Raw genomic sequence first — 20,997 nt, forward strand, 5'->3', positions numbered from 1 at the left:
TTCTGGTGCTTGTTTTTATTTGCTACATTTGGAGGGTTTCGTTTTGTTGTTTGTTTTAGTGAGATCTGAAATTAGTATGAATAGTATAATTCAAATACCAACATAAAGTGAATATTGTATCCCTCCGCAAACACGATTCATAGTCTTTTGCTCATTCATATTCTTTTGCCCCTTTTATGGCCCACTTTTTAACCACAGAGGTTCTCTGATTTATTCATGGTTCTGTGGGTTCCACAGACTTGAGACCGGGTTTCTCTGTTGCCCAGGCTGGAGTGTAGTAGCGTCGTCATAGCTCACTGCAACCTCAAACTCTTGGGCTCAAGTGATCCTCTCTCCTCAGCCTCCTGGGTAGCTGGGACTACTGGTGCTTGCCACCGTGCCCAGCTAATTTTTCTATTTTTTGTAGAAATGGGGGTCTTGCTCAAGCTGGTTTCACTGCTGGCACAAGTCCACCAAGCCCCTACATTGTACTCAAGGCTCCCAGTGTGATTCACTGGGGCCTTTGCAAACAGGGTAGGCCAAAAAGGGTCAACACTTATACCAAGTGTTTTTTTTTTTTTTTTTTTTTTGAGACAGAGTCTCACTTTGTTGCCCAGGCTAGAGTGAGTGCCGTGGCGTCAGCCTAGCTCACAGCAACCTCAAACTCCTGGGCTCAAGCGATCCTTCTGCCTCAGCCTCCCAAGTAGCTGGGACTACAGGCATGCGCCACCATGCCCGGCTAATTTTTTTATATATATATCAGTTGGCCAATTAATTTCTTTGTATTTATAGTAGAGACGGGGTCTCGCTCTTGCTCAGGCTGGTTTTGAACTCCTGACCTTGAGCAATCCGCCCGCCTCAGCCTCCCAAGAGCTAGGATTACAGGCGTGAGCCACCGCGCCCGGCTTATACCAAGTGTTTTAATGGGACATTATTCTTCATGACAGTCACATCTTGCAGAATGAGGGCCTAATATAATAGGTGCAAAAGCTAGCTTGGAGATGGAGGCCTTAGTTGGCTAATGGCCAGGTGAAGTGAAGGTCTCACCTCAGTATGGCCTTAGCTGCCTCAGAAGGACTGAGCAAGCACCTTCATGACAGCTAAGGAAAAGCTTTATAATTTTAAAAGGAAGTAAACTGTATGTTGGAAGATACTGTATTAGTTTACTAAGACTGCTATCAGTACCACAAACCAAATGACTTAAATGACAGAACTGTACTGTCTCAGTTCTGGATGCATAAGTCTTGAGATAGGGTAACAGCAGGGTTGGTTCCTTCTATGGGCTGGTTGTGAGGAAGAATCCGTCCCATGCATCCCCCATAGCTAGCTTTCTGGTAGTTTGCTGGTAATATTTGCATTTCTGGCATGTAGAAGCAAGTCCCAGTCCTCATCTTCACGTTAATTTTCTTCCTGTTTATTTGTCAAAATTTCTCCTTTTTCTAAAGACACCAGGTCTGCTGGATGAGGGCTCACCATAATGACCTCATCTTAACTAATAGCATCTGTAACAACCCCATTTCCAAATAGGGTCAACATTTTGAGGCACTGGGATTTAGGGCTTAAACATGATTTTTGTGGGAACACAAAAACTCATAACACGTTTGAGTGTGAGATTTGGATCAGGTATGCCCCATAAATGTAACTTCTCCCTTTTATAACCTCTTGAGAGGGAATGACTGTCTCGTCACTGAGGCTCTTTGCAGCCTTACAGTTCTGAGTCTGTGGGGGTGGAGATACTTACAAAACTTACCCAGTACCATTGTGCTGACAAAAATGCAGGCACAAGCAGATAGCTGGAAAAATTAGATGAACAGGAAAATTTGAACACTAGATTTTGATGGCCAGTTTTTGAGTTAATTTTGTTGTGATCAACATTTTGAGATGCACACTAAAATGTGATTAATAGAATTCACTTTTAAGTTAATGAGAGTATTTGTGGGATGGAGAGGAAACAAGATTAACCATGAGTTGATAATTTTTGAGGTGGTGGAAGATTCTAGACTTTAGTGTGTGCAGTCGTCCCTTGGTATTGGTGGGAGATTGGTTCCAGGACCCCACTGCCAACCTCGTGGATAGCAAAATTCACAGATGTTCAAGTCTCTAATAAAATGTCTTAGTATTTGTATATGACCTGTGTACATCGTCTTGTACAATTTAAATCGTCTGTGGATTGCTTATAATATCTAATACAATGTAAATGCTATGTAAATATTGTAGCTGTTATACTGTATTTTTTTTTTTTATTTTTTATTCTTCCCAGGAAAAGGCAGTGAGATGTTATACTGTATTGTTTAGGGAATAACAAGAAAAACATCTATTCAGTACAGACACAACTGTCCATTTTTTTTTAATGAATATTTTTGAGATGCACTTGGTTAAATCCATGGACATGGAACGCAAGGATTCAAAGTGACAAATGTATGTTTAAAATTTTCCAAACTTTAAAGAGAAATCTAGGATTAAGAGAAAAAAGTTGTATCTTTTTGTTTTATTTGTAATAGCAACTGCATAGTGTGCTTGGCAGACCCTCAAAGTAAATAGGAAATTAAAAACTAAGCTAGTCCGTTGTAGCTGAGACGGCACATGGTTTTAAGTGTTCCAAAAGTTGGGAGGTGGGGATGGAAGGGAATCCACTGAGCCACGCAGAAGTGGGGAACCTGCCACCTTCTGATTTCAAGATAGTTCTTTTTTAAGCACCAAAGGAGGCAAGAAAAGCTTTATCTTTCTTGCTGCACCTCTTTTAATAAAAGGATTTATTCTGTAAAATTTGGCTTCAGTGGCTTGTCCAACGGTAGTGAGTTATCTCACTTGATTGTTCACAGTTACAAATTTAACTCCTTGTTCTACTACTTCCCCCCTTCTCACTACTGCACTTAACTAGTCTAAAAAAATAAAATTTGGATTCAGTCAAAAGGCCACATGTGGCCTTAAGGCTGCAGGTTTCCCACCCCTGCTGGAGTGAGTGGCAGTCTCTCCCACTATCAGTGCTTAAGCATGGTCTGCGTTTTCTTGGGACTCAAAGACTCCCTAAGGACACCAACTGTCTCTTGTTCATCACTAGAACCCCAGCATCTAGCACAGTGCCTGGCAGACAGGTGCAGCCCTGATTATTCACAAGTATGTGCACTCTCTTCACTAGAGCACTCCCTGTGAGTTTCAGAGACACATTAAAAAGCTTGAGACGGTAGCACTGCTATAGCTCTAAAGTTTACAGGGATGGATCTTGTGCTTTTGGGGAAGTATCCTGTAAACTTTAGCATTAAGCCATTATCGGTGTCTCTCCACCCTTTGCCACATACTGCCAGCCCACCAAATGCAGATGGAAAAGATCTCCCGATCCCATTGCTGTTCCTAAAGCTATAAGGGAAGCCTGCTGAATGCAAGTATGGATAGAGTTTTGAGAATGTCTTCTCTTGTGGATTTTTAACAGGACATTTAAAAAAATTTTAGACACTTTTTATAGTGTTTGTAAAGGATTTGCTTTAATGAATGTTTTTATTGGTTTTTATTGGTTATCTTAAAACCACTAAAAATAAATAATGCTCATTCCATCAGCAGGGTATGTTGCAGAATTATAGATTTTATTAGTTACCAGTTTATCACCAGTTTATATTGACTATCAGCTTTATAATTTCAAAACTGAATTAGAAATTCAAGCATTAGCAATCAGTAAGCAAGGAAAAGGTGAATATCTCTGCCATTTTTCCTTTTATGTGTTTGGCATGTTCAGAATCTCTGTTTTAGTAGAGAAATAATGTTAACCATTTTTATGACAGAGAAAGACTCTGGGTTGATACAGCAATAATATAACATTGTAGAATCTTTTTAAATGTCTATTCCAAAATTAAACTTATTTTAACACCTAAAGGAAGAAGGATGGTACTACCATAAATCATATTGACACCTAATAACCAGAGGCAGCTTGGGAACACGTGCAAGAGTGCAGAGTCTAAACTGAAATATCAATTTCAGGATCTGTAGGTCCTGCACACAGGTGTGATGCTCCAAAATGCCTAAATAGCTTCAACGTAGTTGGCTGGGAGCATGCCGGTCCTGCCAGTCCTCTGCACGGTGCCGTACATCCAGCCTTCGTCAATAGCCTGGACGTTTATGATAGCATCTCCATCTTTGAAGGACACCTCATCGGCATCTGCAGCCATATAGTCGTACATGGCACGGAAGATTTTCTATTCATGAGGATGGAAAAGGGGGAAAAACATATATTGGATTTGCAACAATTAACTCAAAAACACTCAATTGCAAGATCCCTCCTCATGACTTACTCCACAAACCTAAGTTGCACAAAAGAGAATATATAACTATCACCAAGAAAGTAAAAAGAACCCACAAAATAGGAGAAACTATTTGTAAATCATATATATGATAAGGAATTAATAACTGGAATATATAAAGAACTCCTACAACTCAACACCCCCCAAAAAAGGCAACGGATGAATAGATAGTTCTTCAAAGAAGATATACAAATAGCCACCCAATAAGCACATGAAAAGATACTCAACATCTTTAGTCGTGAGGAAAATGCAAATCAAAACCACAATGAGGTCCATTTTGCACATGCCAGAATGGTGGTAAACAAATACAGACAATAACAGGTGTTAGAAAGGATGTGGAAAAATTAGATCTGCCATCAACTGCTGGTAGGAATGTAAAATGGTGCAGCCACTTTGGGCTCAAGTGGTCCTCTTGCCTCACCCTCCCAATTAGCTGGGACTACAGGCGCACACCATGATGCCCAGCTAGTTTTTCTATTTTTAGCTGAGACAGGGTATCACTATTGCTCAGGTTGGTCTTGAACTCCTGACCTCATGCAATCCTCCTGCCTTGGCCTCCCAAAGTGCTAGGATTATGGGTGTGAGCCACCAAGTAGCCTCATGAGTTGTGAACATGATTTGGCTTCCTTTTTCAATATATATTAATAGGGGAGATCTAAGATATGGCATGTGTATGTGTGCGCACTTTCTTTTTTTTTCTTTTTTCCTTTTTTTCTTCAGAGACAGGGTCTCACTCTGTTGCCCAGGCGGGAGTGCAGTGGCACAAACATAACTCACTGCACCCTTGAACTCCTGGGCTCAAGTGATCTTCCTGCCTCAGCCTCCTGATAGTTGGGCCACTATGCCTACCTAATTTTTAAATTGTTTTGTACAGACAGGATCTTGCTATGGTGCCCAGGCTGGGCTCAATCAATTCTCCCACCTCAGCCTTCCAAAGTACTGGAATTACAGGTATGAGCCACTACACCTGGCCTGTATTTACATTTTTTTTTCTTTTTTTGCTATATATATTCTCTTTATTTGAAGGATTACTCAATGAATTTTAATTACATAAAATTTACCAATTTTACATGTACATGTTTTAAAATACATGTCTACTGATTTACATAAAACTACAACCCACATCAAGATATGGCATATTTATTTTACATATGAATGCCATGTTATTTATCACATAAAGGCTCTTGAATGTTACATCCTGTATTGTATGTTTTATACAAAACATTATGTGATATGCTTAGATTCTGTCCAAGAAAAAATGTTGCTCTCTATTTCCATTTCTATGACCTATAGTTTCTATTATCTTTAAATCCTTTTATCCTTTGTTTTATACAAATGTGGTTATCCCAAGTTACCTACTTTTTTACCCAATTTCAATTTTTTAACAGGAATATTTAACCAGTTTATGAATATAATTCATCTGTACATTTTTCAATCTATTATATGCTAATTTTGATGCTTCCTTACTGTTTTCTTTTGCTATTTTCTTGTTTTCTTACCATTTCCTTTGTAATCCAAAAAATTGAAATATATATATATATATATGCTATTTTTGTCCCTAACACTTATTTTAATGTCAAATTTACTTACGTGAACTACTATATGATGCAGTAACTATTGTTTTTCCCCATGCAACATGTACATACTACAAGGTTTTATCTACACTGCCCCCAACTAATATTAACATTATGGAAAACTTGCTACTTTTCCCCCCCTTATAATTAAAAACAAGGGGGAAAAGCCTGTACTGTTTTCCAATTACATTTTTTTTTTTTTTTTTATTTTTTTTTATTTTTTTTTTTTTTTGAGACAGAGTCTCACTTTGTTGCCCAGGCTAGAGTGAGTGCCGTGGCGTCAGCCTGGCTCACAGCAACCTCAATCTCCGGGGCTCAGCGATCCTACTGCCTCAGCCTCCCGAGTAGCTGGGACTACAGGCATGCGCCACCATGCCCGGCTAATTTTTTGTATATATATTTTTAGTTGGCCAATTAATTTATTTCTATTTTTGGTAGAGACGGGGTCTCGCTCAGGCTGGTTTCGAACTCCTGACCTTGAGCAATCCGCCCGCCTCGGCCTCCCAAAGTGCTAGGATTACAGGCGTGAGCCACCGCGCCCGGCCTCCAATTACATTTTGACAGATTACAGTTAGAATGCTTTTATTCTATCTGTCCAGTCTACAGGGACAAAACCCTTTCATTTTACTTACATTTAGCTCAAGAACATGCATATCTTTATCTACAATACTACATGCTAAAAATAAAACAGTATTTACTTGTCCAATATACCAATATATTGAACATCTGGCATGCCTTTTCACAGTTTAAATCTATGTAAACTAAAATTTTAGACCCAGGTTACATTTCTATTTTGTTTTTGTTGTTTTTGAGCCAGATTCTCACGTGGTTGCCCTGGCTAGCGTGCTGTGGCGTTAGCCTTGCTCACAGCAACCTCAAATTCCTGGGCTCAAGCGATCCTTCTGCCTCAGCCTCCCGAGTAGCTGGGACTACAGGCATGTGCCACCATGCCTGGCTAATTTTTTCTATATATTTTTACATGGCAAATTAATTTCTTATTTTTAGTAGAGATAGGGTCTCGCTCTTGCTCAGGCTGGTTTTGAACTCCTGACCTTGAGCGATCTGCCTGCCTTGGCCTCCCAGAGTACTAGGATTACAGGTGTGAGGCACTGTGACTGGCCAACATTTCTATTTTTGTATTTAGTTTTAATACTCTACATATAACAATTTAAACTTAATGTTCCTTAACTAGTTTTAGTGTTTACCATTAATTCTTCCAAACAACTGGCTCCCTACTTGAGTTATTTTAATTCTGGCTCTTTCTTGGCTGCAGTAAATCATAAAGCAAAATTCTCAAGGAAGGTTCTTGGTTGATACACTTTTTTAACCCCTGCATATCTGAGAACGTCTTCCAGTTGTCTTCGTACAGAAATGATAATTTGGCAGGGTATATAAAACTTGGCTGAAAATTATTTTCCCTTAAAACTCTGTAGATATTGTTCCATTGTCTTCTGGTATTTAGAGTTGCAAGAACAAAATCTGAGGTCAGCCTGACTTTTGTCCCTTTATAGGTAACCTGCTTTCTCTGTCTGGATGTTTGCAAAATTTTATCTTTACCCTTGTAATTTAAAAATGTCATCAGGATATGTCTAGGTGTTGCTTTCTTTTCATTACATTTTAAAAAGGTACCCTGTGAGCCGTTTCTACTTGTAGATCTAGTTCATTCTTCAATGCTGGAAAATTTTCTTCAATTAGTTCCTTAATTATTGTTTCAGTTCCATTTGCTTTGTCCTCTGTTTCGGGTAGTCCTATTATGCGTAGATTGTATCTTCTGGACCGGCCCTCTAGATCTCTCGTTTTCTCCTCTCTACTCATCTTAATTTCTTTTCCCCTTTTCTCTGAGTTCTGTGAGACTTCGTCTTGTTTTGCATTTACTTCAGTAATTTGATTTTGTGGCCAATCCAGCCTGCACGTTTCTGTTAACCCTCTCAACTCCCTGATACTTACCAGGCGCTCTGACATTACCCTCTTTATCATCGTGCGTAGGTCTTTAAGAGTCTGTATTATACGAGTCTCGACCCTTTCTACCTCTTCCGTTTGCACCACTACGTCTGTGTCAAGAGGAGGCATTTCTCTATTACTTAGCGGTTCTTTCTTCAGAACTGTAGTGTTACGACCTTTTCAGTACCTCTTCTTATCAATAGGGCCCCAAATCGAAGATTAAAGGAAGACTCCGGAAGCACGGAACGAAATAACTGTCCAGATGCTTCCGGTTACGTCATCTCTGTGCGCCTCACGTCAGGGCGCGTAGCCTTATTGCGGAAGTGGCTCTAGTGCCCGTGTATCCGTTCTTAAAGAATGATTTCAGTGGCACATGTTTAGTTTAAGATCGTGTGAGACCAATGAGCCAAAACCAATGTTTTGCTCTAGTTTTTTTTTTTTAAATCATTGAATAATGGGTTTTTATTGTTTTAGATTTGGTAATGAATGTTTTGTGATTAACGTTAATATGAGATGTATAGTAAAAGAGCATTATATAAAATAGAAGAGTTGGTTAAAAAAAAAGACCAGAATAGCTGTAATTGTTTTTGCACATATCAAAAAATAAGAACGATTTGAGTGAGTTTTTTATTATTTACTTACTCCAGCAGTAGATGGATGAGATGGGATAGAGGATACCGTTGTCTGTTGGGTAGCAACTGAAGATGATCGTTGCTGTGGGAGTTCTGTAGTTTTTGCATGTTTATAAGCTGAAAAGAAAGAGGAAATGGTTTAGAAGAAGAAATCATGGCTAGATATCATTTAGCTGTGTTTAGCAGCTGAGCAGTGTTTTCTTTTTCCCCAACTTAGAAAGAATGATTTGCAAGAAGGGAGGATCTAATAAAATTAATGCAAATGAAGCATCTAACTTTATGTGACCCTCCACAATTCTAGTCTTTTTCTCTTTAAAAGAAAGAATCCAAAAAAAATTGAATTTTTTTTACTCAAAGCATCTGTTTTAACTAACTGTCAGTAAGCTAGCTGGCCGTGACTGCCAAAGTCAGTGCCATCTGCTTGTACCTGATGAGGTTGCAGAGAAGAAGATGCCTCCGTCGCTATAGGTGGAGAGGTGGTGGTCCGAATGCTCAGACTTCTCTTCACCCCCACTGATGCTCAGAGCGCTGGCAGATCGTGACTGGTCTCGGCCCTTTCGCTGAGCTTGGACTGGAAGAGATGTGATTGGGAGAGATGTAGCAGAGGTGAAATTTCTATGGCAGTAATGCCTAACAGTAATGGAATCTCTGTGATTGTTATTTTTCCCCAAGCATAGTTTTAAGTAGTTTTCTGTGAATTAGACCCTCACACCTCTCCTCTTGTATGGTTGTCATCCTGACATTACAGAAGAGAGCCTAAATAAGTAACAGTTAAGTGGCACAGCCAGGTTTCAAATCCAAGAGTCTGGCCGTAACTACCACTCCTTTCCTTTATCCTGCCCATTTTCCTAGCTCACCAAAATGAATAGATAGTAATATTCACATTCAAACTCTATCTCCAAGTTTTCCAGAAAGTCCTCCCTAATTTCCAAATTAATTTAGATACTCTTTCTCTGTATTCCCACAATACTGTGAGCAGACCTTTAAAATTGCGTGGGATTTACTTGTCTCTCTTCATCTGTACACTAGAGTGTAAATCCTTTAAGGTCTGACATTACATATTATTCTACTTTTTACATGCATAGAAGGCATAAAGACATGCAGACTATTTTATTGAATGAATGATTATCCTTGATGCAAGAGAACTCAGAAAGTTCCTAAAGGTCGAATTCATCTTCTTCTCTTTGCCTATGTATTTTATTTTCATTATTGCTCCGATAGAAAGATTTACTAGCTTTTTTTCTTTAGGGGGAAAAAAAAGAAATGACAATAACAGGGCCTGAAGGAGACATACACAGAGGCAATGAAACAAACTCTTTTCCTAACTTGAACTTGTCTAGAAAATGAGTTTGGCCTACTAGTTGAGTTTTTTTTTTTTTTTCCCATGCTGAATGGACAACTCAGAAAATTGAACATCCTGGAGGGAAAGAACTTTGGAGCCTAAAAGTCATTGACTCTAGCCCACTAAATAGTGATGTGTATGCGGTAAGCCTTTTGCAGCATAACACACCATTAATCTTGTGTAAGCTTCGGGATTGAATGTTGTCTTCTGCTGGATCATAGTCAAAAACTGAACCAGGATTAGTACGCCAGACACGTAAACCTGAAAGGGAAACCAATGATCAGAACAGGCATTCTTGGATTTTTCCAATAAATTGAAAATCAAGGCATCAATTTAAACAACCACAGAGGATCAAATCACTCTTATTCAGCTTTGGGTTATGTCTTCTGCTCAGAGGAGAACAAAGATAAGGTGAAAGAAATGTCAGTTTTGCAAGCTATGAGATAAATAGAGGCTTTCTCGCACACTTATTGAAAACAGATTGAGGTCCTTTATGCTTGGAGTTGATGTAGATAATGTCACTTTTGTTCTACTCTCCTCAAAGTTGATTCCCCCCAACCTACTCATGTACCCGGGCTCAATTTACCTGTGATAATTTCCTGATCCTGGTCATTCCGTTTTTGTTCCATTTCTACCACTTTCCTTTGAATACCTCGGTAGTTAATGTCACTGAAGTCCTGCGTGTTCTTCTTTACTCTTTCAGTGATAGGATCCGTCACCACTGGTGTGAAGCACCCCTTGTGTTTCTCAAAGTCCTCATGATACTTTACCTGAAATGTAATGAATTTAATTTATGAAAATATGATGATGTGACCAATTCCCTTTGTACCTGTTCCAGTGGGCTGGTCAACCAATTCTAGAAAATTTCCCGACTCACCGTTGAGATGTGCCGTTGAGTCTCCCTCACTCGTCTCATCTCGGGGGTATCCAACACATAGGCAGCTTTGCCTTGTATTTGTTTCCGGAAGCTATCAGAATAAAGAACCTGATCGAGGAGAGACCGTGAATGAGTACTGGTTATGGTGCTGTCCTAATTCTGAAGCCTCAAAGCCTTTCCAACAGGTGGAGGTTGAAGGAGCTGGAGAGTGAGGCTTGGGCCAGCTGAAAGACCCAGAGAGACACATGGCCAACAGTAGGACAGGCCTGAGGACCAGGAGGGCTCAAAGCAGAAAAGACTCATTTTGACTTTGAAAATGAAACTTTCATTTTCAAAGGCTACTTGAAAACGTTCATTTTCAAAAGATAAAGGGCATCATATAATTTTGAGAGGAAAAGAAAGAAAATGGCCTCTTGGATCTGCTAGAAATTATAACACCAGCACCAGCATATTTGATGGGATTTGGCACCAAATTTGATACTGAAGGGAATTTGAAAGGACCATCTTTTAAAACAAGTGATCGTTTTCTTAGGTTAAGTCCAGATTTCATAAGCCAGTATGCTAACATAGAAATCAAAGTCCTCCAGACATTAAAAACCCAAAACATCAAAGCCAAAGAAGACATCTATTTCAGAGTATTACCAGTTTCATAAAATATCGTAAAGAACAAAAGATTGAGGATGTTAGGAAGTAAATTTGTTATAGTTGGTTATATAAAACTACCTCGAGTAAAGTAAAAGGGGAGAGAAAACATGGGCAATTAACTTGTTATGTTTAGTATGATCATTTGGAATTTAAAAGCATAGTTATGTCAATTTTAGTGTAAATTTTCAGTTGAATAAGAAAATGCATATTTTTATGGTGTTAAAATGTTATTTTCCAAGATATTGCATTTCTCTTTTTAAATTTTAGTGTGTTTTTCAGTTGAATAAGAAAGGCATGTTTTTATGATGTTAAAATGTTATTTTCCAAGATGTTACACTACTCCTTTTTAATCCTAGAAGATACCGAGCTAATGTTTTCCTGGTTGCGCTTAGCTCTCTCCATCTCTGGAGTAACAGGTGTCGGAGTTGCTTTTCTCATATTCTCTTTGTACAATACCTAGGGGAGCCAAAAGAGCATCCAGGCATAAGAGAGCAGAAAATCAGTTCAGTAAAATCATCATTTAGCTGGTGTTATGGCTCAATTATATCACACTCTATAAGGAACACCTCAGGAAGAGAAAGCCATTAAAATGTTACGGTACAAAGCACAAGATTAAGAAAGAAGTAAAAATCAGTGTGAGTTGGTGGGGTTGGGTTGTTGTTTTTAAGTGGACAAGGAAGAATTTTAAAAGAGACACAAAAGTTTTGGAAATATTGTGAGATAAATTAGTGGTATAACCATGTTTGCCAGTCTCGTTACAATTTTAACGATTTATTTTTCCTCTCTGAAATACCGAGCTAAAGTTTTCTTGATTGCGTTTGACTCTTTCCATCTCAGGAGTAAGGGGTGTGGGGGTTGCTTTCCCCAGGTTCTCTTTGTATAACACCTGTGAGATACAAAGTGGTACCCGAAAGTCACTAGGAAGCAATATATACCATTATATATAATGCAATTTGGGGGGAAAAGGCTAGGTTTAATCTATTACTATTATTAGTGAGATCAGCTCTCAAGAAGAAAGCTTAAAAAGTAGCTAATGGCAAAAGTACACGTAGTATGATATTTAGATGCAAATGTAACTGGCATTTTGTTTGTTTTTAGCCTGGGATGGGGTTAGGAGCAGGCCAAACTGCAGGGGTTACTTTGCAAAATGAAAAGCACTTTTGTTTCTCAAGACAATACCGAGCTAATGTTTTCTTGATTGCGTTTGACTCTCTGCATCTCTGGAGTAACAGGGGTGGGGGTGGCTTTCCCCACATTTTCCTTGTACAAAACCTATGCGAGTCCAACGGGTCCAAAAAGCCAAAAAGAAGAAGAAGAAGAAGAAGAAAAAAAGAGTTACAGTTACCAAAAGAGGAAATGGAACGACAGAAAACTTTGGATGACGTTCAGGGTACCCAACCATTTGGGCGATAAGGTTAGATGGAAAGCAGTATGTTTCCAAAGGGAGTTGAGCATAGTTAGAGCAAGACACACATTTGCAGGCTAGGACCCTGCCCTGAAACCCTGGCAGACTGCAAGAGAGAACTGCGGTGTTCCCCAAAGGATGAGAGACCACCATCATTTTATTGCTAGTCTATGAATGTCAAGCCCCTGACAGATAACTGAACAGGCGTTACAGGCACGGGCTTGAATCACACTGAGAAGGCTGAGGCTGCTCCCAACGTAGCAGCTGGTGACAGGACCTTTTTGTAGCACTTAAGCTCTCATAGACATACCGGTAAAATTGTAGGCACTCAGACAAGGCAGAGGGTTTCCCTACTCCTTTTTGCTTATCGTCCTCTGTGCTCTGCCTCTTGCATTAGTTTAGTACAACGTCAAGCTTTATCAGTCAGGAAAAATGTTTTTGGCACGTGTATCACCATTGTGGTAAATCAGTAGGAAACAGGAACAGGAAATAGCATGATAAATCCTCAACCCCCATGTCTCCCCTCAGTGTCATTCTTGGAAACACAGGACATTTAGGAAAGGGCATTCAAAAGGAAGAATTGTTAAGGCGGTGGTTCTCAAACTGGGGTCCCTGGGACAGCAAGGTCATCTGAGAACTTGTTAGCAATGCAAATTCTCTGGCCCTGTACCAGACCTACAGAATAAGAAACTATGGGGGCAGGACAAAGCAATCCCTCTGCCCAAACTTTTCCAGGTGATTGTGATGCTAATGTTCTAGAAGCACTGCGCTCAAGTGTTGGATAAACCTGCAGACAGTGTAAAGGTGGAGGGCCACAAGGCTGTTCACTACTGAAAGCTGAAGTCCCCACACAAACCTCAATCCCCAGGAACGTATAAACATATATAATGTCATAGAGCACAAACTTACTGGAAATGGTTTACTATTTACTATAGTTAGCAGTTAAAGACCATGGTAAAACAAAAGAAAAACAATCATTAAAAAAAAAAATACTGGGAAAACCAAAAACCTGTTCTGGTGACACTTTCTTTTTTAAGTAAATTGACAATCAATTGCCCAAACCACCACTGGATCATAATGTAAATCACTATCCTTGAAGGAGAGGATCAGGGATTATTTTTCCCAAGGTCTCTTTGTCCAAATCTGACAGAGTAAATTAGAACCTGAAGTCATCAACATGAAAACACAACAGGCCAGGTATGGTGGCTTATGCCTGTAATCCTAGCACTCCAGGAGGTGAGCTCAGGTGTTTGAGACCAGCCTGAGCAAGAACCAGACCTCTGTGTCTACTAAAAATAGAAAAAATTAGCCAGTTATGGTGGCGTGTGCCTGTAGCTCCAGCTACGGAGGAGGCTGAAGCAGGATGATCGCTTGAGCCTAGGGGTTTGAGGGCACAGTGAGGTGTGATGACGCCACTGCACTGTAGCCGGGGCGACAAAGCAAGACTCTGCCTCCAAAAAGAAAACACAACAAAATCACTCTTCCAATATTCAAGAAAAAGTACCTCCCCACCCATCCCCACCCAAATTTCAAGAGTACCTAAAACAAAGAGACCTTGGGGGTAGTGGACACAGAGTAAGTTTGGGGACAGTTAAGCAAAAGGATGTTTTATAGGAAAATCTGTTACTTCTGGATATTAGAAGTTTAAATTATGGATTAAAGCAATATCGTTATCATGGGGTTAGGCTCGGAGTAGCCCAAAGGAAAGACGGATCAATGTGGTAAAGAAATTCACAAAATTTAAGTTGTCTCTTAAAAGTAGGATTAATATGTATTATTTTAAATCATGAAAGTAGTTTTTTTGAAATCATTAAAGAAGTAGTTTTTATTTCTTTTCTTGCCAAAGTACCGAGCTAATATTTTCTTGATTGTGTTTGACTCTCTCCATCTCTGGAGTGACAGGTAAAGGGGTTCCCTTGCCCATGTTTTCCTTGTATAACACCTGTGTGACGAGAAAGGATCCAGAAAAAAAAAAAACAACCGTAAGGAACATTCCATTTGTAGGGAGGTTTTTAAGGGTGAGGTCAACTTCCTTGTTACAGAATAACAGTAGTCCAAGGAGACAGAAGTTACAGCTGACAAGATGCCACATACTGTGTGTAACACTTTAATAGAAGCCGTTATTGGGATGGGGACGCTGTCCCCAAGGGAAGCAAGGACCTCAGCTGCCGGGGAAGGGCGGTCAGAGTCACCATGTTAATTTTTTCATTTCTATGAGCACGGTGCCTCCTACACGATCACGTGGGGATTTGAGATTGTTAGAACTCGGTTTGCTGTTATCCACACAAATTAAAGACTCACTACCCTTCTTAAATGTTTATATTAATAAATATCAGATGAAGTGAAAAATCAAAATTAACTATTATAGAAATTAGAAAGTGTATTTCTTTGCTAATATACATTACAAGCAAAGGAAGGGAAGTGGGTAAAAAAAAGAATAAATGTTAAGGATCAGTTTAAGCCTAAGGTCAGGCGGCATCTTTTTTTTTTTTTTCCCCCAAAATACCGAGCTAAGGTTTTCTTGATTGTGTTTGACTCTCTGCATCTCAGGAGTGATGGGGATTGGAATTCCTGTCCCCAGGTTTTCTTTGTATAGTACCTGTGTGATAAGAAAGCATCCAGAACAAAGAAAGAGAACAATCAATGGCTTTTCCTCTGCCTTGGTGCAGTTGGGAGTAGGAGGAGAGGGAAGAAGAGAATGAGTTAGAAGAAGGGAAGCACCAAAGGTTTTAGACTCAACCTGTGTGAGCCTAAAGACATCTTCAAAAACAAAGGAATGCAGGAAAGAGCAGCTAAAACTAAGAAATATGAAAAGAAAGTGTTGTTATCTTTGTTGCTCCTACTCATCTCTGCAGCACTGAGCAATGAAGGGAAAGTTAGTCTTCCCCAGCTTGTTACGAGGAGGGAAAAATATAGAAACAGACAAGAGACAGAAACAAAACGAAGGAAGTTATTTTTGATTTGAAAATGCTATTAATGCATCACGTAAGGATATCTGGGTTTTACAAACACTTTATATATAAAGATACATACATACAAATCTTCTTTTGTTCACTTTCAAAAGAAGTCGAAGTATTTAATTTTTAGCTTGGGTGAACATATTGGGAAGAATTATGTTTAAGGCAAATGGAGAGCAATGACAAGATGCTAAAAAAGGAGAAACTTCAAAATATCTATACAAATTCCAGTAGAGACAGAGAAGGTTAAAATAGGAAATGAGGCCAACAATAGGATCTTTGCACAATAAATTTTTTAAGCTCTAGGTTCAGATCAAATTCGCCAAAGCAGGATAATGTAGATGCTTAGACACTGGGAATGTTATGTTTTTAAAAGCTGGAATATAATATTGGGACACTTTTTAAAATTAAGTCAGATGATTATATTAATATTTAACCAAAACAGGGAAACCAATTCATAGAAAATGGCAGCATTAAGTTGGGAACAACACGAGTCAAATTTTTTTATGGGGTAAGTTGATTAGATTTTTAAAAACCTAGCCATTAATCTTTTTAAGACATTTTTAAAATAAAGGGAAATTTTTTGTAAATACCGAACTAAAGTTTTCTTGATTGTGTTTGACTCTCTCCATCTCTGGAGTGATGGGGATTGGAATCCCTTTTCCAACGTTTTCTTTATACAACACCTGTATGACACAAGAAAGCATCCAGAAAAAACAAGAGCAGTCAAAACAGCCCTTTCATTTATCTTGTAGGGAACCTAGCATGAGACTATAGACATCAAACAGGAAAGACAAATTCACCAGGTCAACCTTTCCATGCAGGTACAGATCTGGATGAGAATATGTTTTATATTTCTTTAGCTGATGTGTCAGTATATTTGATGTTCATCTTTTTCCTCTAAAATTAAATATAAGTGTTTATTTCCTATGTTAGGATTTAAGGGAAAAAATATAAATTATTTACCAGCACTAAAATGTTCAGTGTACTATAGAAAAAAATTATTTTTTAAATTAGATTAGCAAATATTTATTTTCCTTACACAGAATGTTTGTCTTACAGTATAACAGATGTTTAAAACCTCAGACCAAATCTATACAATATAGCAAAATTGGGGTTTTTTTTAATAAGTTCAAGTTGTTAGAGATAGTCAAGTCTAAAAGTTGATATTTTAATACATGGCATTTTTTTTTTTTTTTTTTTTAGACAGAGTCTCGCTTTGTTGTCCAGGCTAGAGTGAGTGCCATGGCGTCAGCCTAGCTCACAGCAACCTCAAACTCCTGGGCTCGAGTGATCCTTCTGCCTCAGCCTCCCGGGTAGCTGGGACTACAGGCATGCGCCACCATGCCCGGCTAATTTTTTTTTTTATATATATATATCAGTTGGCCAATTAATTTCTTTCTATTTATAGTAGAGACGGGGTCTCGCTCTTGCTCAGAGCTGGTTTTGAACTCCTGACCTTGAGCAATCCGCCCGCCTCGGCCTCCCAAGAGCTAGGATTACAGGCGTGAGCCACCGCGCCCGGCCTAATACATGGCATTTTTTTATGTTTATTTTCCACTGTATCTAAAGGGTCTTTGCACCACTGGACAATTTTGCCTAAATGCAACCTACATAAACATGAACATAAATGGTTACTTCAAAAAAACTAGAAGTTGTCCAAGACCATGAAGATCATTAAGGTTTCAAGTAGATACAAACAATAATATACTTATTCTAATATATAAGAAAATAATTTAAAATATTGATGGAAGCCTTTCAATAAAAGGAATAATAAGAATAATAATCCCACAAGGAAAGCAATGAATATAACATTCCAAAAGACATATTAACTTACATTGAAAATATAACAAAATTGAAGGATTGTTAGTGAATAGTAATTAAAAACAAACGAAACAAAAAGACAGTGGGACCAAAGAAAGTTACTGATCTAATTATGTGAAAGAATCAAACGTTTAGAAAATATTTAAACTGACAATTAAAAGTATTTTGGATTAATTCTGTCCCCACCCTCCAAAAAATCCAGCTAAAATTTTCTAATGACATTTGATTCTCCATCTCAGGCATAAATGAACCTAAGATCCTTACATACAAGTTTCACAGACTATTTGTGTATTATAGAGTTTTTCAGCAACAATATTGTTTTTTTTCTTTTTTTAAGAGAGAGTCTCACTTTGTTTGTTGCCCAGGCTAGAGTGCCGTGGCGTTAGCCTAGCTCACAGCAACTTCAAACTCCTGGGCTCAAGCAATCCTACTGCCTAGCTTGCTGAGTAGCTGGAACTATAGGCACGTGCCACCATGCCTGGCTAATTTCATATATATATATATATATATGTATATATATATATTAATTGGCCAATTAATTTCTTTCTGTTTATAGTAGAGACGGGGTCTCACTCTTGCTCAGGCTGGTTTTGAACTCCTGACCTCGAGCAATCCACCTGCCGTGGCCTCCCAGAGTGTTAGGATTACAGGCATGAGCCACCGCGCCTAGCCTCAGCAACAATATTAATAAAAGAGAAAATAACATTAAATATAAACTCATGATCTGATACACGTATTTTAAAAAAGTCAGAAGTCTTCGATTTCTATTCATGAAATAGCTTATTTACAAGTATTAAAATAAGATTGCTTTGGTCCCAATGTTGAGCAATGTTCTTTCTCCATGCTCCTGTTTACTTGAATACAATCTGTGTTTAAGGTAACCCCTGCTACCAAGCAAGAGCCACTGTTTCTACATGTGGCTTGGAATTCAGTATTTTTTCTTAGAACAGCTAACCCAGAAAGATCAAAGTGCTCCAAGTAAATAAGAGCTTCGGTGTTCAGTTTTTCTTTTTTGGAAATCAGTTAACTTCAAAAGACCCAGCAGTAGCATTAAGGTGAAAAGAAAAGGAAAGAAACCAATTAAAAATTTCATGGGACTGTTACAGAAAGTATAAAACATTAGAATCACATGGTGAGTAGGAGATCTGAAAATTAGAAGGATCCAGTTGGTAAGATTAAAAAAAAAGATTTTGTTAAATTGATTATTGTAAAGGGACTAATAGTGCAAAATTTCATTTGAGAGAAATTATTATTTTTTAATATGGAATTAAAGCAGCTTTCTCCCAAATACCGAGCTAAAGTTCTCTTGATTGCGTTTGACTCGCTCGATCTCAGGAGTGACAGGTACGGGAGTCCCCGTGCTCAAGTTCTCTTTGTACAATATCTGTGTGCACAAAACCAATAATCAAATAAGCATGGACCCATCTTTTAAGTAGACTTAACCTTAAAAAGCCTCTAAAAGCACTTTTAGATGTTGTTTTTACGGATGAAGTAAAATAGACCTAAATAACTTTAAAAAATAGAGCAACTGTGTAGGTCACCTTTAGTAACACACAGCATGATGTCTGGTATCTAAGTAGCATCAATATATACACAGCTGTCAGGCCTTCTCTCAAAGACAGAAGGATTAGGCCTTATGAAATGGCATTTAAGTTAATTGAAATTAATATCCATAATGAGTTGTTGGTAACACTAAATTAGAAAACCCAAAGAAAGAAAAAAAAGAGACAGAGAGGGAGAGGTTTGGGGAAATAAAATAAATATTAATAAACATTGAAAGCAGAATATATATCAGCTTTCAATAATCCTGAAAATGTCTCAAAGGAAAGCTACTGGACATTTTGCATGGTATACAAAAAAGTTGCAGAGACAAGTAAGTTTGTATTTGTGAGTTACTCTGAATTGCTGTGTTGTCTTTGAAAGAAAATGTTTAAGAACCACATTCTTTTAAAAAGAGCTGCAAACACGAAGAATACATCAATCAGAACCATAATAAATACATAGTAATAATAAATATAATAAATAATAAATACAAGTAACATTCAAATAAACATTGTCCTTTGGAAGGGGTGTTAGATTTTACTTTTGCCTTGTGCCACACCAGTTAGAAACACCTGCTGTTATTAAAGGAGGATTGGAGGAAGGAAACACCATTATAGGTTTTTAAGGAAAGTGATAAATATCTATGTTTTAGAGAAAACACTGTCAAAATTTCACACCAGAACTAAAGTAAATACTAACTAGGTTTGGGTTGAAAATGAGGTAATATTTGATATCATTATTTTCATTATATGAATTTAGCAATTTTACATTTGTAATGTATTATTATTTTAAATAAAACATAAGGGATTTTTTTTTTGCCCCCTAAGAAATACCAAGCTAAAGTTCTCTTGATTGCCTTTGACTTGCTCGATCTCAAGAGTGACGGGTACGGGGGTCCCCGTGCTCAAGTTCTCTTTGTACAATATCTGTGTGCACAAAACCAATAATCAAATCAGCCTGGACCCATCTTTTAGGCAGACTTAGCCTTTAAAAGGCTCTAGAAGTATTTTGTTGTTGTTGTTTTTATGATGAAGTCAAATCAATATTAATAAATATTGAAAGCTAAATTAGCATTCAATAATCCTGAAAATGTCCCAAAGGCAAGCTAGTGGACATCTTGCATGGTATACAAAAATGTTGCAGAGACAAGTAAGTTGGTATTTGTGAGTTACCCTGAATTGCTGTGTTGTCTTTGAAAGAAAATGTTTAAGAATCACATTCTTTTAAGAAAAGCTACAAACACAAAGAATGCATCAAACAGAACCACAATAAACACAAATAAACATTCAAATTAACACTGTCCTTTGGAAGGGGTGTTAGATTTTACTTTTGCCTTGTGCCACACCAGTTAGAAACACCTGTTGTTATTAAAGGAGGATTGGAGGAAGGAAACACCATTATAGGTTTTTAAGGAAAGTGATAAATATCTATGTTTTAGAGAAAACACTGTCAAAATTTCACACCGGAACTAAAGTAAATACTAATTAGGTTTGGGTTGAAAAGTGAGGTAATATTTGGTATCATTATTTTCATTATATGAATTTAGTAATTTTACATTTGTATGTGTTATTATTTTTAATAAGAATTAAAGGAGTTTTTTTGCCCCCTAAGAAATACCGAGCTAAAGTTCTCTTGATTGCGTTTGACTCGCTCGATCTCAGGAGTGACGGGTACGGGGGTCCCCGTGCTCAAGTTCTCTTTGTACAATATCTGTGTGCACAAAACCAATAATCAAATCAGCCTGGACACATCTTTTAGGTAGACTTAGCCTTAAAAAGGCTCTAAAAGTAATATTTTGTTGTTTTTACGATGAAGTAAAATAGATCCAAGTAACTTTAAGAAATAGAGCAACTGTGTAGATCATCTTTAGTCATAGTGTGATGATGTCTGGTCTCTAGGTAGCATCAATATATACACAGCTATCAGGACTTCTCTCAAAGACAGAAGGATTAGGCCTTACAAAATAGTATTCAATTTAATTGAAATT

The 20,997-nt window shown here is 38.0% G+C and overlaps 1 protein-coding gene across 16 annotated transcripts in view; it reads right to left on the reverse strand.

Moving 5' to 3' along the window:
- Nucleotides 1–3,539: 3,539 nt before the first annotated feature.
- The window catches only part of NEB (nebulin), a 210,534-nt gene continuing 193,076 nt past the window's right edge, over nt 3,540–20,997 (reverse strand). For 5 of the 16 annotated variants that reach the window (XM_076005535.1, XM_076005527.1, XM_076005525.1 and 2 more), the window contains 10 exons: nt 14,537–14,629; nt 12,462–12,554; nt 12,076–12,168; nt 11,646–11,738; nt 10,638–10,745; nt 10,347–10,530; nt 9,929–10,021; nt 8,846–8,989; nt 8,429–8,535; nt 3,540–4,166 (listed from right to left, as the gene is read on the reverse strand). In XM_076005535.1, the coding sequence (XP_075861650.1) occupies nt 3,993–4,166; nt 8,429–8,535; nt 8,846–8,989; nt 9,929–10,021; nt 10,347–10,530; nt 10,638–10,745; nt 11,646–11,738; nt 12,076–12,168; nt 12,462–12,554; nt 14,537–14,629 (1,182 nt within the window). In that variant the 3' untranslated portion in view covers nt 3,540–3,992. Of the gene's footprint in view, nt 4,167–8,428; nt 8,536–8,845; nt 8,990–9,928; nt 10,022–10,346; nt 10,531–10,637; nt 10,746–11,645; nt 11,739–12,075; nt 12,169–12,461; nt 12,555–14,536; nt 14,630–15,193; nt 15,287–16,237; nt 16,331–18,759; nt 20,721–20,997 lie in introns of those variants that run through there. The other 11 variants (XM_076005530.1, XM_076005528.1, XM_076005526.1 and 8 more) reach the window with 7 other exon arrangements.

The sequence above is a fragment of the Microcebus murinus genome, chromosome 8 (assembly GCF_040939455.1).
Source record: "Microcebus murinus isolate Inina chromosome 8, M.murinus_Inina_mat1.0, whole genome shotgun sequence".
NCBI lineage: Eukaryota > Metazoa > Chordata > Mammalia > Primates > Cheirogaleidae > Microcebus > Microcebus murinus.